The sequence below is a fragment of the Gymnoscopelus microlampas genome (assembly GCF_963454915.1).
Source record: "Gymnoscopelus microlampas genome assembly, chromosome: 10".
Taxonomy (NCBI): domain Eukaryota; kingdom Metazoa; phylum Chordata; class Actinopteri; order Myctophiformes; family Myctophidae; genus Gymnoscopelus; species Gymnoscopelus microlampas.
Window position 1 is genome coordinate 13008665 of NC_139947.1, and position 15003 is coordinate 13023667.

General features: G+C 44.9%; 1 protein-coding gene across 1 annotated transcript in view; it reads right to left on the reverse strand.

Moving 5' to 3' along the window:
• LOC311054076 (cadherin-4-like) overlaps positions 1–13418 on the reverse strand; it is a gene marked incomplete at its 5' end in the record, with an annotated part of 117848 nt that extends 104430 nt beyond the window's left edge. The window contains 4 exons of the mRNA XM_084069956.1: positions 1802–2028; positions 9547–9563; positions 9671–9765; positions 13296–13418. Of these exons, the coding sequence (XP_083926082.1) occupies positions 1802–2028; positions 9547–9563; positions 9671–9765; positions 13296–13418 (462 nt within the window). The remainder of the gene's footprint in view (positions 1–1801; positions 2029–9546; positions 9564–9670; positions 9766–13295) is intronic.
• Positions 13419–15003: the final 1585 nt, after the last annotated feature.

A 15003-nucleotide genomic window follows, 5' to 3' on the forward strand; every position in this document is an offset into this window, starting at 1 on the left:
ATTCTTGGGCTATCCTCCAACTCTACCTGGAACGTGTTTCTCTGAGGCCACTCCAAAGCTGGCCGGTGTACAAGCTAATAAACTTTACTCACCACACTAAACACTTTGTATTGACCATCTGCTCTGTTTTTTTTTGTCTTTCCTTTTGCCTGTAGACACTGCACATACATTTAACAGAAAACGACCTAATTATCCAACATTGACATCACTACATAAAAACACCTCCACTGTTTCAATACTCTCAGCCGAGCCATAAAGTGGTAAAAGGACATTTTTTTGGGCGGTGCAACCGCCCCTATATGTGAGGTTTGGACATTTGCACCCCCCCCAACCCTGCGCTGTGATTGGCCACCATTGTACCCCCCTAACCCTGCACCGTGATTGGCCACCATGACTCTATTCAGGACTGTGATTGGCTAGAAACATTATGTTTTTTTTAAGTGAATCACTTCCATCACTGTGATGACCACTGTGACCACACCGCCCACTTCACACTGGGTGTGATTTTTTTATTTTATTTTAAGAAACAAAAATATGTATTCAGAGGTCCTGCTGTTTTGACTGAAACAACGCTTCATTCACCAACTTGCAACAGTGGGTATTATTAACTCTCGCAAGGGTTCACAGTCACATTCATTAGTGGATACTTTCAGTTGACCATTCACCAAAAACTAGAGCTCATTCAATAAACGTGCTCTTTTAGCATGTTCATACACAACACAGATTATTTGAGCCATAAAACATTTGCTGAATGATAGCTAATGTTTGTGAAGTGGCTCATATAAACAACATTACCAGTGGTTAAAACAGATTTGGGATGGGCTTATAGGGTACGTAATTGCAAAAGTGTCTCATATTAACATATGAGACACTTTCCGGTTGTTCTACTGAATGCTACAGAGGAGTGTCGGGGCACGGTGGACACAAAAGTAACTGCTACAAGATGACAAATGACATATTATGGAACATAATTAAGGGTCATAAGAGCTAAATCAACTCATGCTCCCGTTTTTTCTCATGCTATCTGGAGCCAAAAAAAAAAGCAAAACCCTAAAATACAATGAATTGACTATTCTCTACAATGAGTAGCTTTTTTACGATTCAGTCATTATAATCATTAGTATTATTATCATCACCTGGGAGGGTGAGCCGTGTACTTTCCCCAGCATTAAGCTGTGTGTGTGTGTGTGTGTGTGTGTGTGTGTGTGTGTAAAGCAACAAACAGCCAGAGCCTGCATTTCTCAGTGCCGTTTTTGAACGCGGTAAAAGGGATGTAAAATCCCCCCTCCATCCGATCTGGGTACATGGAATCACTGTTTCTGGTGGTGACCTAATGACGAATAGCAACGGTTGCTGAGCTAGCATTGGACAATCGCTATTGGGGGCTGGGGCTTAGCGAACGGTCCATTGTGCTGTGTTAGCAACACGGTCCACTAACAGTTACTATCCAGTTGACAATCGTCTGTCTATCCAATGAATCCAATGAAGCGGTGCTGGTGTTGTTTATCAGACATGGTGGAGAAGCAGCGGTCCAAGTAGGAGTCTCTACCAGCTCTTTATATAACAGCTGAGTGGAGCGGTACTCTCCACCAATGGTAAGATGATTCTATCACTCTGATCCATGTGGTACAGCCCTATGTCAGTCAGTCAGTCAGTCAGTCAGTCAGTCAGTCTGTCTGTCTGTCTGTCTGTCTGTCTCTCTCAATTTTAACTAATTCATCAGTCATTACGATTTGGGTGTCTGTATGCATGTGTGTGGCGTGTACATATGCATACAAATGCGTGTGTGAACTTAGCCTACCTCATTGCCATTCTGTTGGGGTAAAGGCGGGTCAATCAAGGCCAGCTGCACCACGGTCTCCCACACGTGTTTTTGCAGATCGCTGGCGGTCAGTTTGAACTGGACAGGTTCATCCAGGCTGGCGGCGTCTTGCTGAGTAAAGATAGATCCGTCCGTCCGCACGCTGAAGCTGGGATCGCTGCTCTTGAAAACCACTCCATTGTTCCCCATGCAGTCGTCAAACTTCACTGCAGAGCGAGAAAGAGAGAGAGAGAGAGAGAGAGAGAGAGAGAGAGAGAGAGAGAGAGAGAGAGAGAGAGAGAGAGAGAGATGTTCAGATATTATGAAGAAATGAACCATAAATACAGACAAATTATTAAGTAAGGCATCTAAATACAGGCTAAATACAACACAGGTGCGCGTGCTCACGCACACACTCACACACACACACACACACACACACACACCACACACACACACACACACACACACACACACACACACACACACACACACACACACACACACACACACACACACACACACACACACACACACACACACACACACACACACACACACACAACAAAGGCAGCATACATTAATGTGTCCTCTCAGTGTATTGAGAGAAATTACAGTTTTAATTCAATATGATGTTAAATGACCCATAACGGTGGGTCCTACAAGATCCATGTTAATGATAACGATTATCTCTATTCAATAAGCGCTCTTCATTCCCTGGGGAAAAGCATCGCCCTGCACTCTGTATAAATAAATACATCTATATCTACGTCCATTAATTACACAGAATCGTTAAAGTGGCGCAGTGTAAAAGCCCATTAGGACGTCTGAGCAGGGAGTGAATCAAACTCTAAGTGAAGTCATGGAGCCTCCATCGATACAAACACTACTGACTCCAACCAGTGGTGTATGAACCTCCATGAATACACCCACTGACTCTGGATATGTGGAAAAGGAAATTAAGAAAATATTTACCTCCCCAGACACTAAAAAGTCTCATCTTCTACAGAAATGTCATGTAATGTACAATTACTCCAAAAAATTAAGATGGTGAAGACAAGCAATAGAAAATGTAGTGAGAAATATTTCATGTTTAGATTTTTCTGGTATTTTCAGGGCTTCTTGGCTTAGCAGCGTCTCCCATACTCCATGAAGAGTTGAATAATTGCTAAGCTTGGCTCATTTACTTGGCCTTAGGACTGTTCTACCTCGACCTCCCTCGCCCCTTAGTTCGCTCTAACCTGACCTCCTCCCAACTCATCAACTGAGCCAGCCTTGTCTCTCAGGGCTTAGAAATGTCTAGACGGCAACCTTGGGCCGAAGGGCTGTAACTCAACACGGCCTTGCAGACGGTTCTCACCCCCTTGGGCCCTCAAGCGAGACTTCACTAGTGCAAGCAAATCCTGCTCCTTGTTGTATCGCCATGAGGCTGTCGGTGCTCAATACACTGTATCTAAGCACAGCACTAGCTTTTCTCTGAGGCTGAAGCCATGATGCTTAAGACAGCCAGCCCAGATCAGAATATAAGGCCTCCTCAACAACACTCTGTCAACACCTTGTAGCAGGTTTACAGAGGGAACCTGTGTCCTGGCATTGGAAGTGTGAGACAGAACAGGTGGATTAAAGTACATACCATGTTCACCTGTCTGCTTTTTATTTTTCTCTGATTTCTTAAAACAAAAGAAAACCATTGGTTCCTGACACTTCTGTTTGTCACCATCATTTGTCTAATGCTTTCCTCCTTCCTTGTCAGAGCCTCTGAGGGAGATTACTAGGCATGGAGGGTTTAGAGTGGGGTTGGGGGGTGTCATGTAAAGGATGACGAAGATGAGAGCTCGGTTGTATTAGAAAGAGGAAGTACAAATCCAGCACATTGCCATGGCAGGTCATCATATCTCCAAGTCTCTCTCTCTCTCTCTCTCTCTCTCTCTCTCTCTCTCTCTCTCTCTCTCTCTCTCTCTCTCTCTCTCTCTCTCTCTCTCTCTCTCTCTCTTCCAATCATTCACATCTCTCTCTCAGTCTGGCACATGGCCAGCAGTGCAGTAGAGAGTTGCGGCTGAGGCTGGCAGAGGGCCCTCTGCTGTGCTCTCACACCGCTGGGCGGGGGGACTTGGTTACTTTTTAGCATATCAAAAATGGTGTGCTTGGAATACAGCCTTGTTTGTATTGGTGTGTTGTGTGTGTGTGTGTGTGTGTGTGTGTGTGTGTGTGTGTGTGTGTGTGTGTGTGTGTGTGTGTGTGTGTGTGTGTGTGTGTGTGTGCGTGCGTGCGTGCGTGCGTGCGTGCGTGCGTGCGTGCGTGCGTGCGTGCGTGCGTGCGTGCGTGCGTGCGTGCGTCTGTCTAAGAATGTGTACCAACCATAGAGTTACAGTATATGTCTATAGAACAGACGGCCGTGGCCCCACCTATTCATTCCAATGAAAGTTGCTCACCAGCACTACTTCCTGGAGCCAATAGAGCAGGCGCACTAGCGTTTCAGATGATAGAAGCATGCGCATTAGCATTTTAAATGCCGAAGTCTTGCAATCCCAGATTTGACCACCAGGAGACGGCAGCTTAACTAATCCACCGCGGTTCTGGGGGCTTGGTACCAACACACAACATATAGTGTGCAAGCGCTCTTATGGTACAATTATGGAAGAAGGGGATTAGGGATGAAGCACCTATTTCATCTCCTCTCCAACACACACACACGCACGCATGCACATGCACACGCACGCACGCACACACACACCCACAATCTTCCAAAAAAGCTCCACTGGGCCAGTGCTGCACATAACAAGCTGAGAGCTGTCACATAACAAGCTGAGAGCTGTGCGTCCATTCTCTGGCATTGATCTGATAAATATCACAAATGGACATAGCCCTATGTCCACTGGCCAATCATCTTCCTCTTTCTTCTCTATCAATATGAACTGCATATACTCACATGGACTCCTATTTCCTATTCAGTCTTAAATTTCTCTCTCTCTCTCTCTCTCTCTCTCTCTCTCTCTCTCTCTCTCTCTCTCTCTCTCTCTCTCTCTCTCTCTCTCTCTCTCTCTCTCTCTCTCTCTCTCTCTCTCTCTCTCTCTCTCTCTCAATTAGAGTTCTCAACTCCCTCCAACTTGACAAGGACAAGAAGGTTGAGCGATGACCTTCTTGGGTCCAACTTGACAGGAAGTAGATGACGTGTTGAGAGGACTGTGAGAGAAGTGATGCGATTGTGGAGAGGATGAAAGTTGAGTGGTGACAGAATGATGATGGTGAGGAGGAGGTGGAAGAGCGAGAAAGAGGATGAAGGGCCAAAAGATGTATGAGGACAGAGAGAGTGTGTAGAGAGTAGAGCAATCAGAGAGACAGCAGGATGGAGGGGAAATAACACAAAGGAGAGAGAGAGAGAGAGAGAGAGAGAGAGAGAGAGAGAGAGAGAGAGAGAGAGAGAGAGAGAGAGAGAGAGAGAGAGAGAGAGAGAGAGAGAGAGAGCGACAGAGATACCAATCTGGGAACCCATCGCCAAATAAAAAAGGAAAAACAGCGCCCTCTGCTGTTTTTTACTCTTTCACTTAGCTCTGGGGAGCTAAATGGGGCACCCGTGCGCAAGGAAACCGGGTTTTTGGTCTGTCTTCAGCCTTTCACTTCCGGTGGTGCGACTATGTTTTCATTCCCACTAACAATATTTCTACACGGAACACTAACACCACTTCTCCCAGAGAACATGGATCGTTTTGGTTATAAGCCCACTTGTTTCTATGATGAAAGAGCAAGTTAAAATGTGAATATCTTTCCGTGGTTTTGTCTCCTCCGAGGACGCTATTGTTAAATGAGTTTCGGTTTGTTTCTAGTGGGGAAGGATCGGTACACACGTAAATCCCGCCCACTACATTTGATTGGGTAAAGCGCGGCCTGCTTCCTGATCTGAAGGCACGCCCACTTGTAGGCCAGTGCGTACGCGATATGACGAACCCCCCCGACAGATTCAAGCGGAGAGCAGAATCTGTTCTTGAGAGATTACAGAGATACAGACACACACAGACAAGCAGACAGACAGACAGACAGACAGACAGACAGACAGAGATAATGACAGAGAGAGAGAGAGAGAGAGAGAGAGAGAGAGAGAGAGAGAGAGAGAGAGAGAGAGAGAGAGCATGGTGGACCTGGGACGGGTGCTCGTTTGCATTTCCATTAACAAACTATTCATAAGGGTGTTTGAAATAGAATCCCCATGGACACCCTTGCGCTGTTATTGGCTGGAAGCTCTCAAAAGGTAACTCCCAAATGCGTCCCGTCTACCAAAACAACAGCAAAAATTCCAAAATACAGCGAGAGAGCAACTGTGTTCCTGCAGGTAAACACCACCACACCACTCCAGTGGCTCGATGTGATTGGTTGAAATTTCCGTATATCCCGCCCCTCAATTGCTGTGATTGGTTTAGATGCGCAGAGGGAGTGTTCAGATCAGGAAGCCCATATGAATCTGAGACCTATGGATGCCTCTAAGGGTAAAAAAGGTGTTGTTTTTTTTATTACATTTTTTTTTATTAATGCGAGAAAAATACATTTGTCAATAACGCGCTAACTTTGACAGCACTACTTCTGTGTCTTTCCTCCAGGATCCTTCTCAGATCATGAACACAGAAGCCACGTCCTAGCTCTCCAGTCACAATGACATCTATGCCATTCGTCCTTGTTTCATAGATTGACTCAGTTTCCATTAACAAACAATTCATACGGGTGTTTGAAATAGAATCCCCATGGACACCCTTGCGCTGTTATTGGCTGGAAGCTCTCAAAAGGTAACTCCCAAATGCGTCCCGTCTACCAAAACAATAGCGAAAATTCCAAAATACAGCGAGAGAGCAACTGTGTTCCTGCAGGTAAACACCACCACACCACTCCAGTGGCTGATAACTGCTGGTACAGGGGGAAATGAATGGATTGGAATGGATGTAAACTTCAGATGGCTGTTTAAACAGGTTAATTGGGCTGGCCTCCTGAGAGACTGAGACAGATGGAGAGATGGATGGATGGCATTAAAGAAGTGGGAGAGAGCAACAGAGAGAGACTGACAGTGATAAAAGAGAGAACTGTGAAGAGGATGGAATGAGGAGAGGCGATAAAGGAGACGAAAGGAGAGGAGAATGACCACAGCCAGGTCTAATCAGAGCAGAGTACTATGGGTTGGATGCTTGGTGACTGCCTGACTATTGCCAGCAGCATCACTTGTGCAGCATGGATGGATCACAGACGGAGTGAAAACACAACTGATGGATGCTATGAGTTGGAGGTGTACTGTATGTGTGAAGCCAATCTCTGCTGTCCAACAGGGAGGCTAGTACACCGCTCCATTTCTCCCGGAGGCCCATGAAAGCACCTTGACATCCACTCCCCCATTCTGAAACAAGCCCCAAAATGTGTGAGCCAAGAAACACAGAGATACAACACACACTGTACTGAAGAGATGTTGCTGAACAAGTAAAGGACACTAAATATCTCTCACACACACACACACACACACACACACACACACACACACTCTCTCTCTCTTTGGGGAACACGTTGTCACTTTGACTCACTATCCAAACTAGTAGTGTAGAGTAACATGCAGAATATATAGAGAGAATATCGTTTGTTGCATTTTCGTTCGACGTTGACCATCATATTCCACAACCAGCTTTGGCAAAAGTAAAATGTTCAAAGTGCTGGACTAAAGAAACCACACTAAAAACTATTCAAGGCCAATATCAAACAAACAACGATATCAAGACCTTGATTTACTGTAATTTGACTTGCTCTTGCATAACTGGTTTCATATAAATTCTCAGGAATGAACAGGAAATAAATGGGAACATAATCTGGGGACACAGAGTATTAAGTGGTATTAGTCCATCAAAATACTAGTTGGGGGACATTATTATTGATTACTTCCTTGTATTGCCATTGATACTGTAGCATATTAGTGTTTCATTCCTCAAAGGTTACATAAACACTGTCCAGCTGGACAGTGTAGCTTACAGTACCTGTACAGTAGAGTGCTGTGCATCCTGGATATAGTTGGCATGAATGTGGCATCTTACAGTAGGTAGCCAGTGTAAAATTAAGCAGGTTTATTCTGTCTTTTATGGTAAAATAAACAACAGAACTACACTTCCTGGTACCCCAGCACCCCTAATATCCTCAAAACAAAGCTACAGACCTCACAAAACAAACGGATTAGATTAATCCTCAAACTACATCCTTTAACACATCATCTACCTGCCTACATTATTAATCTAAAGTGGCTTTGAGTCAAGAAGAGAGTATTTCACACGGAAATGTGTATGGTGCATAGAATTAACAACAAGGTACCCATTTACCTAGTTAACAATTGTTCAGCGACACCCATATACAGTAGTTATTCAGTTATATAACAGAGGGGGATGTACAGACTTTGCACCTTGCAGATTTAAGAGCTGCATGGGCAAGAACTCCTTGTTGAACTAAGCAGCTGTCATGGAATGGTTGTGGAATGGTCTACCTAAAAGTCTAAAGTCCACAGTCTCAATGGCCAACTTTAAATCCTCGCACAAAAGATGGCTGACGCACGCACACGCGCACGCACGCACGCACGCACGCACGCACGCACACACACACACACACACACACACACACACACACACACACACACACACACACACACACACACACACACACACACACACACACACACACACACACACACACACACACACACACACACACACACACACACACACACACACACACACACCAGACGATCGCATCCTGTGTTGCCATTTTTATCTTATAATGAGACTAGTCAGAAGACTAGTCAAAAGTAGCACATAGTAAGTACACAACACTGATTTCTGCAATTAAAATCACACAAACAAACAGCAACACATTGTAAATATGAAGGAAGAAAATGGTTCATCCATTTCATGCCATCAAATATATATTACATAATCATAAGAATCTCCTGAGACCTATTCTCCCATGCTCCCATAGTGCTTAGTAAATCCCAGTGATTAAAAAGAATCATAGACAAATCAAAGAAGCATTTGCTTCACTCTGTGCTGTTTTAATTATTCATCCTCAGTCTTCTGCCTTGGGTGTTTGGGCAAAGAAATTTAAAACTGGATGTCAGAGAGAGAGAGAGAGAGAGAGAGAGAGAGAGAGAGAGAGAGAGAGAGAGAGCTCATGAAAATATGTCTCTATCTCATGTCTATCTCTATAGCCTATCCGTCTGAATTTGAAAGTTGGACAATGAATTTTGTTGCCTTGAGGTTGAGGTTACACATACAGTACACAATAATGTTTAGTCACACACACGCACGCACGCACGCACGCACGCACACACACACACACACACACACACACACACACACACACACACACACACACACACACACACACACACACACACACACACACACACACACACACACACACACACACACACACACACACACACACACACACACACACACCAAAAGAAAAGTAATTGCACAGCAAACCACAGCCCATATCCTCATGCTCCTCTAATTTCAACACAGCCGTCCTGACTCTACTTCACCCAATGTGGCCTTTTAACCTGCCTTTCTGGGGCTATTGGGTGGGTGTTGGTGGTGGGGGGCGAGGGGCGGTTGCCGTTCATCACATTTTCAGGATCAATAGCGTACAAATTCAATGATGGATTTGATATTCACCGTATAGGTTAGCTTTCCCTCGACTCCTACTGCCCCCCCCCCAGATCCTATATCACTTACTGTAGGGCCCACACTGCCTGGGATGCCAAGAGCCTCATGAGAGATCACATACAGTCTGACCGCACGGCTGAAAAACGACTTAACAAAGTGCTGCAAGAGTAAAAAATAGACCATGACAAGAGACCAGGCGTCTCCTGGACTGATGGTCCTGCGTCCTGGGTGCGAGGAGGAAGAGGAGGTGGTGGTAGTAATGTTAATGTGGAGGTGATGTGAGGAGGGCTGGAGAGACAGAGGGAGGGAGGACGGCTGTCTAGTGTTTCACTTGGAGAGAGCGACGTTCTGCCGCTCTAAGCACTTTTGTAGCGTGTCTGGATCTCACAGGATTTGGGTTTGTTTTCACACATTCAAATCTTTCTCGCTCGCCCTCCCTCTCTCTCCCCCCAACCGTCTGCCTGTTTCCTCTGTGGAACCACCAATACTCATGTGGCATTTGTCCGGACTAGCATTCCCAAGGTCAGTGTGTGTGTGTGTGTGTGTGTGTGTGTGTGTGTGTGTGTGTGTGTGTGTGTGTGTGTGTGTGTGTGTGTGTGTGTGTGTGTGTGTGTGTGTAAAGAAGCGGATGTGCACTTTGGATAGAGGAGCTATAGAAATGAAGACCATTTGCATTTGTCAACAAACCAAAAATTATTCAGCATTTCGGCTTTTTTTCTTTTTCCTCTCCCAGAGAAATGTTTGTCTTGGTTATGCAGCAAGTGTGCCGTGTTCAAAGGATAAATTCATTTTCACGTTGTTCTCGAATGTTGGCGTAGACGTAGAGGAAACAGACAACATTAAATTGTTTTCCCCGGCTGCCAGAGGAAATAGCTAGCTGTATTTCTGAAATCTAATCAACATCTAATCACATCTTTTAGAAAATGTTTTGTGCGTTAATTTTGTGGAGAGGAGCAGAACCTAAAATGGAACCATGGAATAAAAAACATCACCCGCTAGTACGCAGTAACATTCTTCCTGGGAACATGTGACCATCAGGCTGTGGGACTGGGGGTGGACCAGACTAGCTTGAGGCCATGCAATTAGAGATTCCAAAGTTTTCCTCAGACAGGAGATGAATGGGAGTTCAGCAAATGGCAAAACTACTGAAAACAGATGCAGAGTAAACCAGAGCCAGTGTACTGTACAAATCAGTCTGTCCCATTAACACCTCGCTGTTGACACAGAATTAAATGATACACTGGCTCATTCACACTTTCATTGTCTTTGGTTTGTGAAATGACATCGCTGTGTATTGATTTCCTTGCCTGAAGACGAAACTGTACGACGGTGTACTTCAATTATTGGAAAAACCAACACCCACAGGAAGAGATGTCATTACAATGCTGTCAGCGTTGAAACTGTAATTACAAAGTGATACTGCAACGGTCATACTTGTTAGGTGAAATTAAACTTCAACTTGAGATCCTGAATTCATTTGCGTTGTTATCGGAGTGACTAAGGATGTGTGTGTGTGTGTGTGTGTGTGTGTGTGTGTGTGTGTGTGTGTGTGTGTGTGTGTGTGTGTGTGTGTGTGTGTGTGTGTGTGTGTGTTGGTGTGCATATTCCCATTATCGAGCTGTACTGTAGGCTGCAAAAGTGGGCTATGCAGAGAGGTAATCAATGGGTTTTAAGACTGTCGGGTAAACGTTTCCTCCGGCTTGTAGGCAATAGCATTAACAAAACAAATCCCTGAGCATGACTGCATGCCTGAGTGTTTTAAGATAAGATAAACCTTTATTGATCCCTGAAGAGAAATTCAGGTGTCATATCAGCCACAGCAGTGAGAACTACACACAGGAGAGGTACAATTAAGATAAAGGGTCATGACCAAACCAAGACAGTAAAGCTGGCCCTAGATACCTGCACTGGATCTCTGAATGAGTGAATGTACAATATAGATTAGATTAGATTAGACGATGACACTATGACAGACAGACAGACAATACAGGGGTGAAGACATAAACTCCAGTGGCAGAGATTGTTAAACCTGTCAGGTAACGCGTGCGTGTGTGCGCGCGCACACACACACACACACACACACACACACACACACACACACACACACACACACACACACACATAAACAGAAGTACACACAGGGATGTACCACTAGCCGTATTGCAGCTAATTGTTGGGCAGTCTATCAGGAGTCGACCCTGGAGCTCTCTTGGAGAATGAGGCATGAGGTGTGTGTGTGTGTGTGTGTGTGTGTGTGTGTGTGTGTGTGTGTGTGTGTGTGTGTGTGTGTGTGTGTGTGTGTGTGTGTGTGTGTGTGTGGTCCGCAAACACTTATGTGTGCTGTGTAAAGGGAGAAATAAATTAGCAGTGCTAGCAGGTTGCTCTGACAAGTCCTGTTAATGAGAACATCCTCTAGAGCCTTTTGGACCAGCAAGAGAATCCAGAGGCCACGATCATCTGTTCAGTCAGGAATACGGTGTTGGAAGGAGGGAAAGTTGCAGAGCAGCCGAATGCCTGCACAATTAAAACACACCATCTGCAAGCAAAGTGCTAATGTGTTGCTGGCCTTCAAACACACAGGGAGAGAGAGAGAGAGAGAGAGAGAGAGAGAGAGAGAGAGAGAGAGAGAGAGAGAGAGAGAGAGCGAACAGGAGAGCGTAGGGGAAAGACGATCAATAGAGAGATGGAATGGATGCAGTGTGTAACAAAGTCCAAGACACATCCTCATGTAAGATCCCATATAAGGTTTGTTTTACCACGGACTCTACACTATTTCATACTGCTTTTCTACCATTCCTTTTTGTTCCTGTGTGCGTTATTGACCAACAGCAGGCTAAGTGTGTTTCATGTGTAGGTAATTATGTTTTTCACCGTTGTTATTACTGATATATTCTGCTTTGTGTAACCTTGTGTCATTGTTTGATGTGCCAATCTGACTGACGCTATTTAGGTTGACTTCTATGTTGATTTGCCTTGTATATTGTATTTGTATATCTACCTAACCTACCTAGCTATATAACTTACCTGTGTGTTATGTTGTTTGCTAACTAAAAGGGAGTTTATATAATGATTTAGCTCCATATTCACCCGATGCTCTGCATCATTCAGTTCATCACTAATTGTCAACACCTGCAGTGGCTTTAGTCACTTTATATACACTTATTTTTGCGAACGCGGAAGGAGGCGCGCCTCCGCCCAAGTGGAGCTTACTATGAAAGTCTGCTCGGCTTGTGTGTGTGTGTGTGTGTGTGTGTGTGTGTGTGTGTCTGTCTGTCTGTCTGTCTGTGTGCAGTGCACTGCCTGGGTGCGGCCGACAGAGGGCGCCAGAGTGCAGCTACAGTCAAAACACAAACACACACAGACACACACAGAGTCCGTAAATACACAATATTTTCGAGCTGCGTTCGCTTCCAGCGTTCGCGCGTCTTACTTGTTTATTTACACAATCTTTAATAACCACCAGCACCTATCCCTATCCTTCACAGTGTTACATCAACAGAGAGGAAGTGAGAGCAGGTCAGAGGACACGGTAATGGTGCTCTAAGAAGGGACAACTGTCGTACAGTACGGATGTTGAAAAGAGCTGAAGCATCCTCCAGGCAAACATGTTTTAGCGCTGTATTGCAAGTCATAGTCTGTACCCAAAAGAGAAGAGAGAAGAGGAAATAATCTCTTAACATTGTACCAATAACATAGTGTATCACAGATCCCTGCTATGTCTATTTCTGTATTTGTGCTGCAGGCACATCTTTGTGTGTTTTATTTTGTGTGTTTGCGTGCGATGGAGACCTATGCCAATTTGTCTGTAGTCGAGTTACCTCCACCTGGCGAAGTGATGCGAAGCCAACTGGCTTCACACGAGTTTGGAAAATTGCAAAACCAATGTACAGAGGCTTAGGAATGCACGAGACACATGGCTCTGTAGCATTACCATGATTCATCTTCGCAAAACTCCAAAAGCCCCAGATAATCGCTTTAGCTAATCCTCATATGCATTGAGCAAACAGCCCTGGAGAGAGAGATGGGGTTCCCTACGCCTGAGGAGGGGGCGGAACTGGGTGACGGTGCTCAAGTGTGTGTGTGTGTGTGTGTGTGTGTGTGTGTGTGTGTGTGTGTGTGTGTGTGTGTGTGTGTGTGTGTGTGTGTGTGTGTGTGTGTGTGTGTGTGTGTGCAACCTGTAAAGATTGTCAATGACTGGAGCTTTCTTAGGACATGGCCTATAGATATTGCCACAGGTTCGCCCACTCTGTTCTCTGACCAAATGACACGGTAATGAGCAATTATAACCTCTCATGGCTAAATATAGGGACGACTGGACACTGGGAAACTGGGAGCGCAGAACATCAGGCAAACAAACACAGAAAGAGTTGTCTGAAGCCATTCAAAGTTGTGTGAGACATGTCTCTGGGGGAGTGCACAGAGAAAACAAAGTAATGACTAAAAGAGAGGGGAGTGATAGCAGAATGTAGTGTTTGAGGAGAGCTCTCTTAGCCTGTAGCTATAGTGCATTAGGCACAGATCAGCCACCGACACTGAGGCTGGCCATTAACAGCTCCCACACTGTTAATGTGGCGTGCATTACAACCGCACAATGACTTATGATTGCCATTAAAGAGCAAATGATTCACACTTCACAGCTGGATATAAAGGGCTACATTGCCACCACTGTGCCCTGTCCTTTCTTATTTGTGCCCATGCACTGCTCCACTGCCATTCCAGTCTCAAACTCCCCACTGGATTTGTCTCCTGGCGTGCGTGTGGCATTATCCCCTCTTGGCATGCACATTAATGACATTGTAGGCACAGGCAATCACATTTGGAACAGCCATGAGCTGTTTTATTAGATCAGTCGCAATGTGCATCAAGGTCAGGATTTGCTAAATGAAACACAACACAGTTTCCCAGTTCGTCTTCATTCTCACTTTCAGCCGCACCACAATTGTGGCCGTGTAATTCATGACATGTCAGACTGTGCAATGGGAAAAGTGTAAAACCATGCGAAGACTGTGTGAGTTGAATTGAGTCAACCTATGACATTGTACAACAAGACTATTAACGTCAGCCAATTGATTCCAATTCCATTCCATGCGACAGCACAATAATGTGTTCTTGCCTATGCTGTTCTTGAATCTACAAGGTACAAAATCTGTGGAACTCCCTCTGGTGGAATAACTGTGGGTGTCACAGAGCTTGGAGAAGTAGTTAACCAGATGAATGGGTACCAAATTGTTAACAATCCTGTGCACATTTTTTTGTGATACTCTGTCCTCCACTCTGAGCCACTTAAGAGAAGTAAAGTGGGCAGGTAGAGATGATATTCTAGCAAGAAATGTAACTTTCTGATTTACCTTGGAGATAACTATGAGTGCCATAATTTCAGCAGTCCAGCAGATTGTTTTAACTTGGCATTTGACCCGAAGAGTATGGACTCTGTTTTGCCTAGGTGAAGTGACAGCTTGTTGTCTGCAAATCATACACTGATCTTTTGTAGCTCTGCACTTAGAGACTTAGAGTATTTTTTGTACC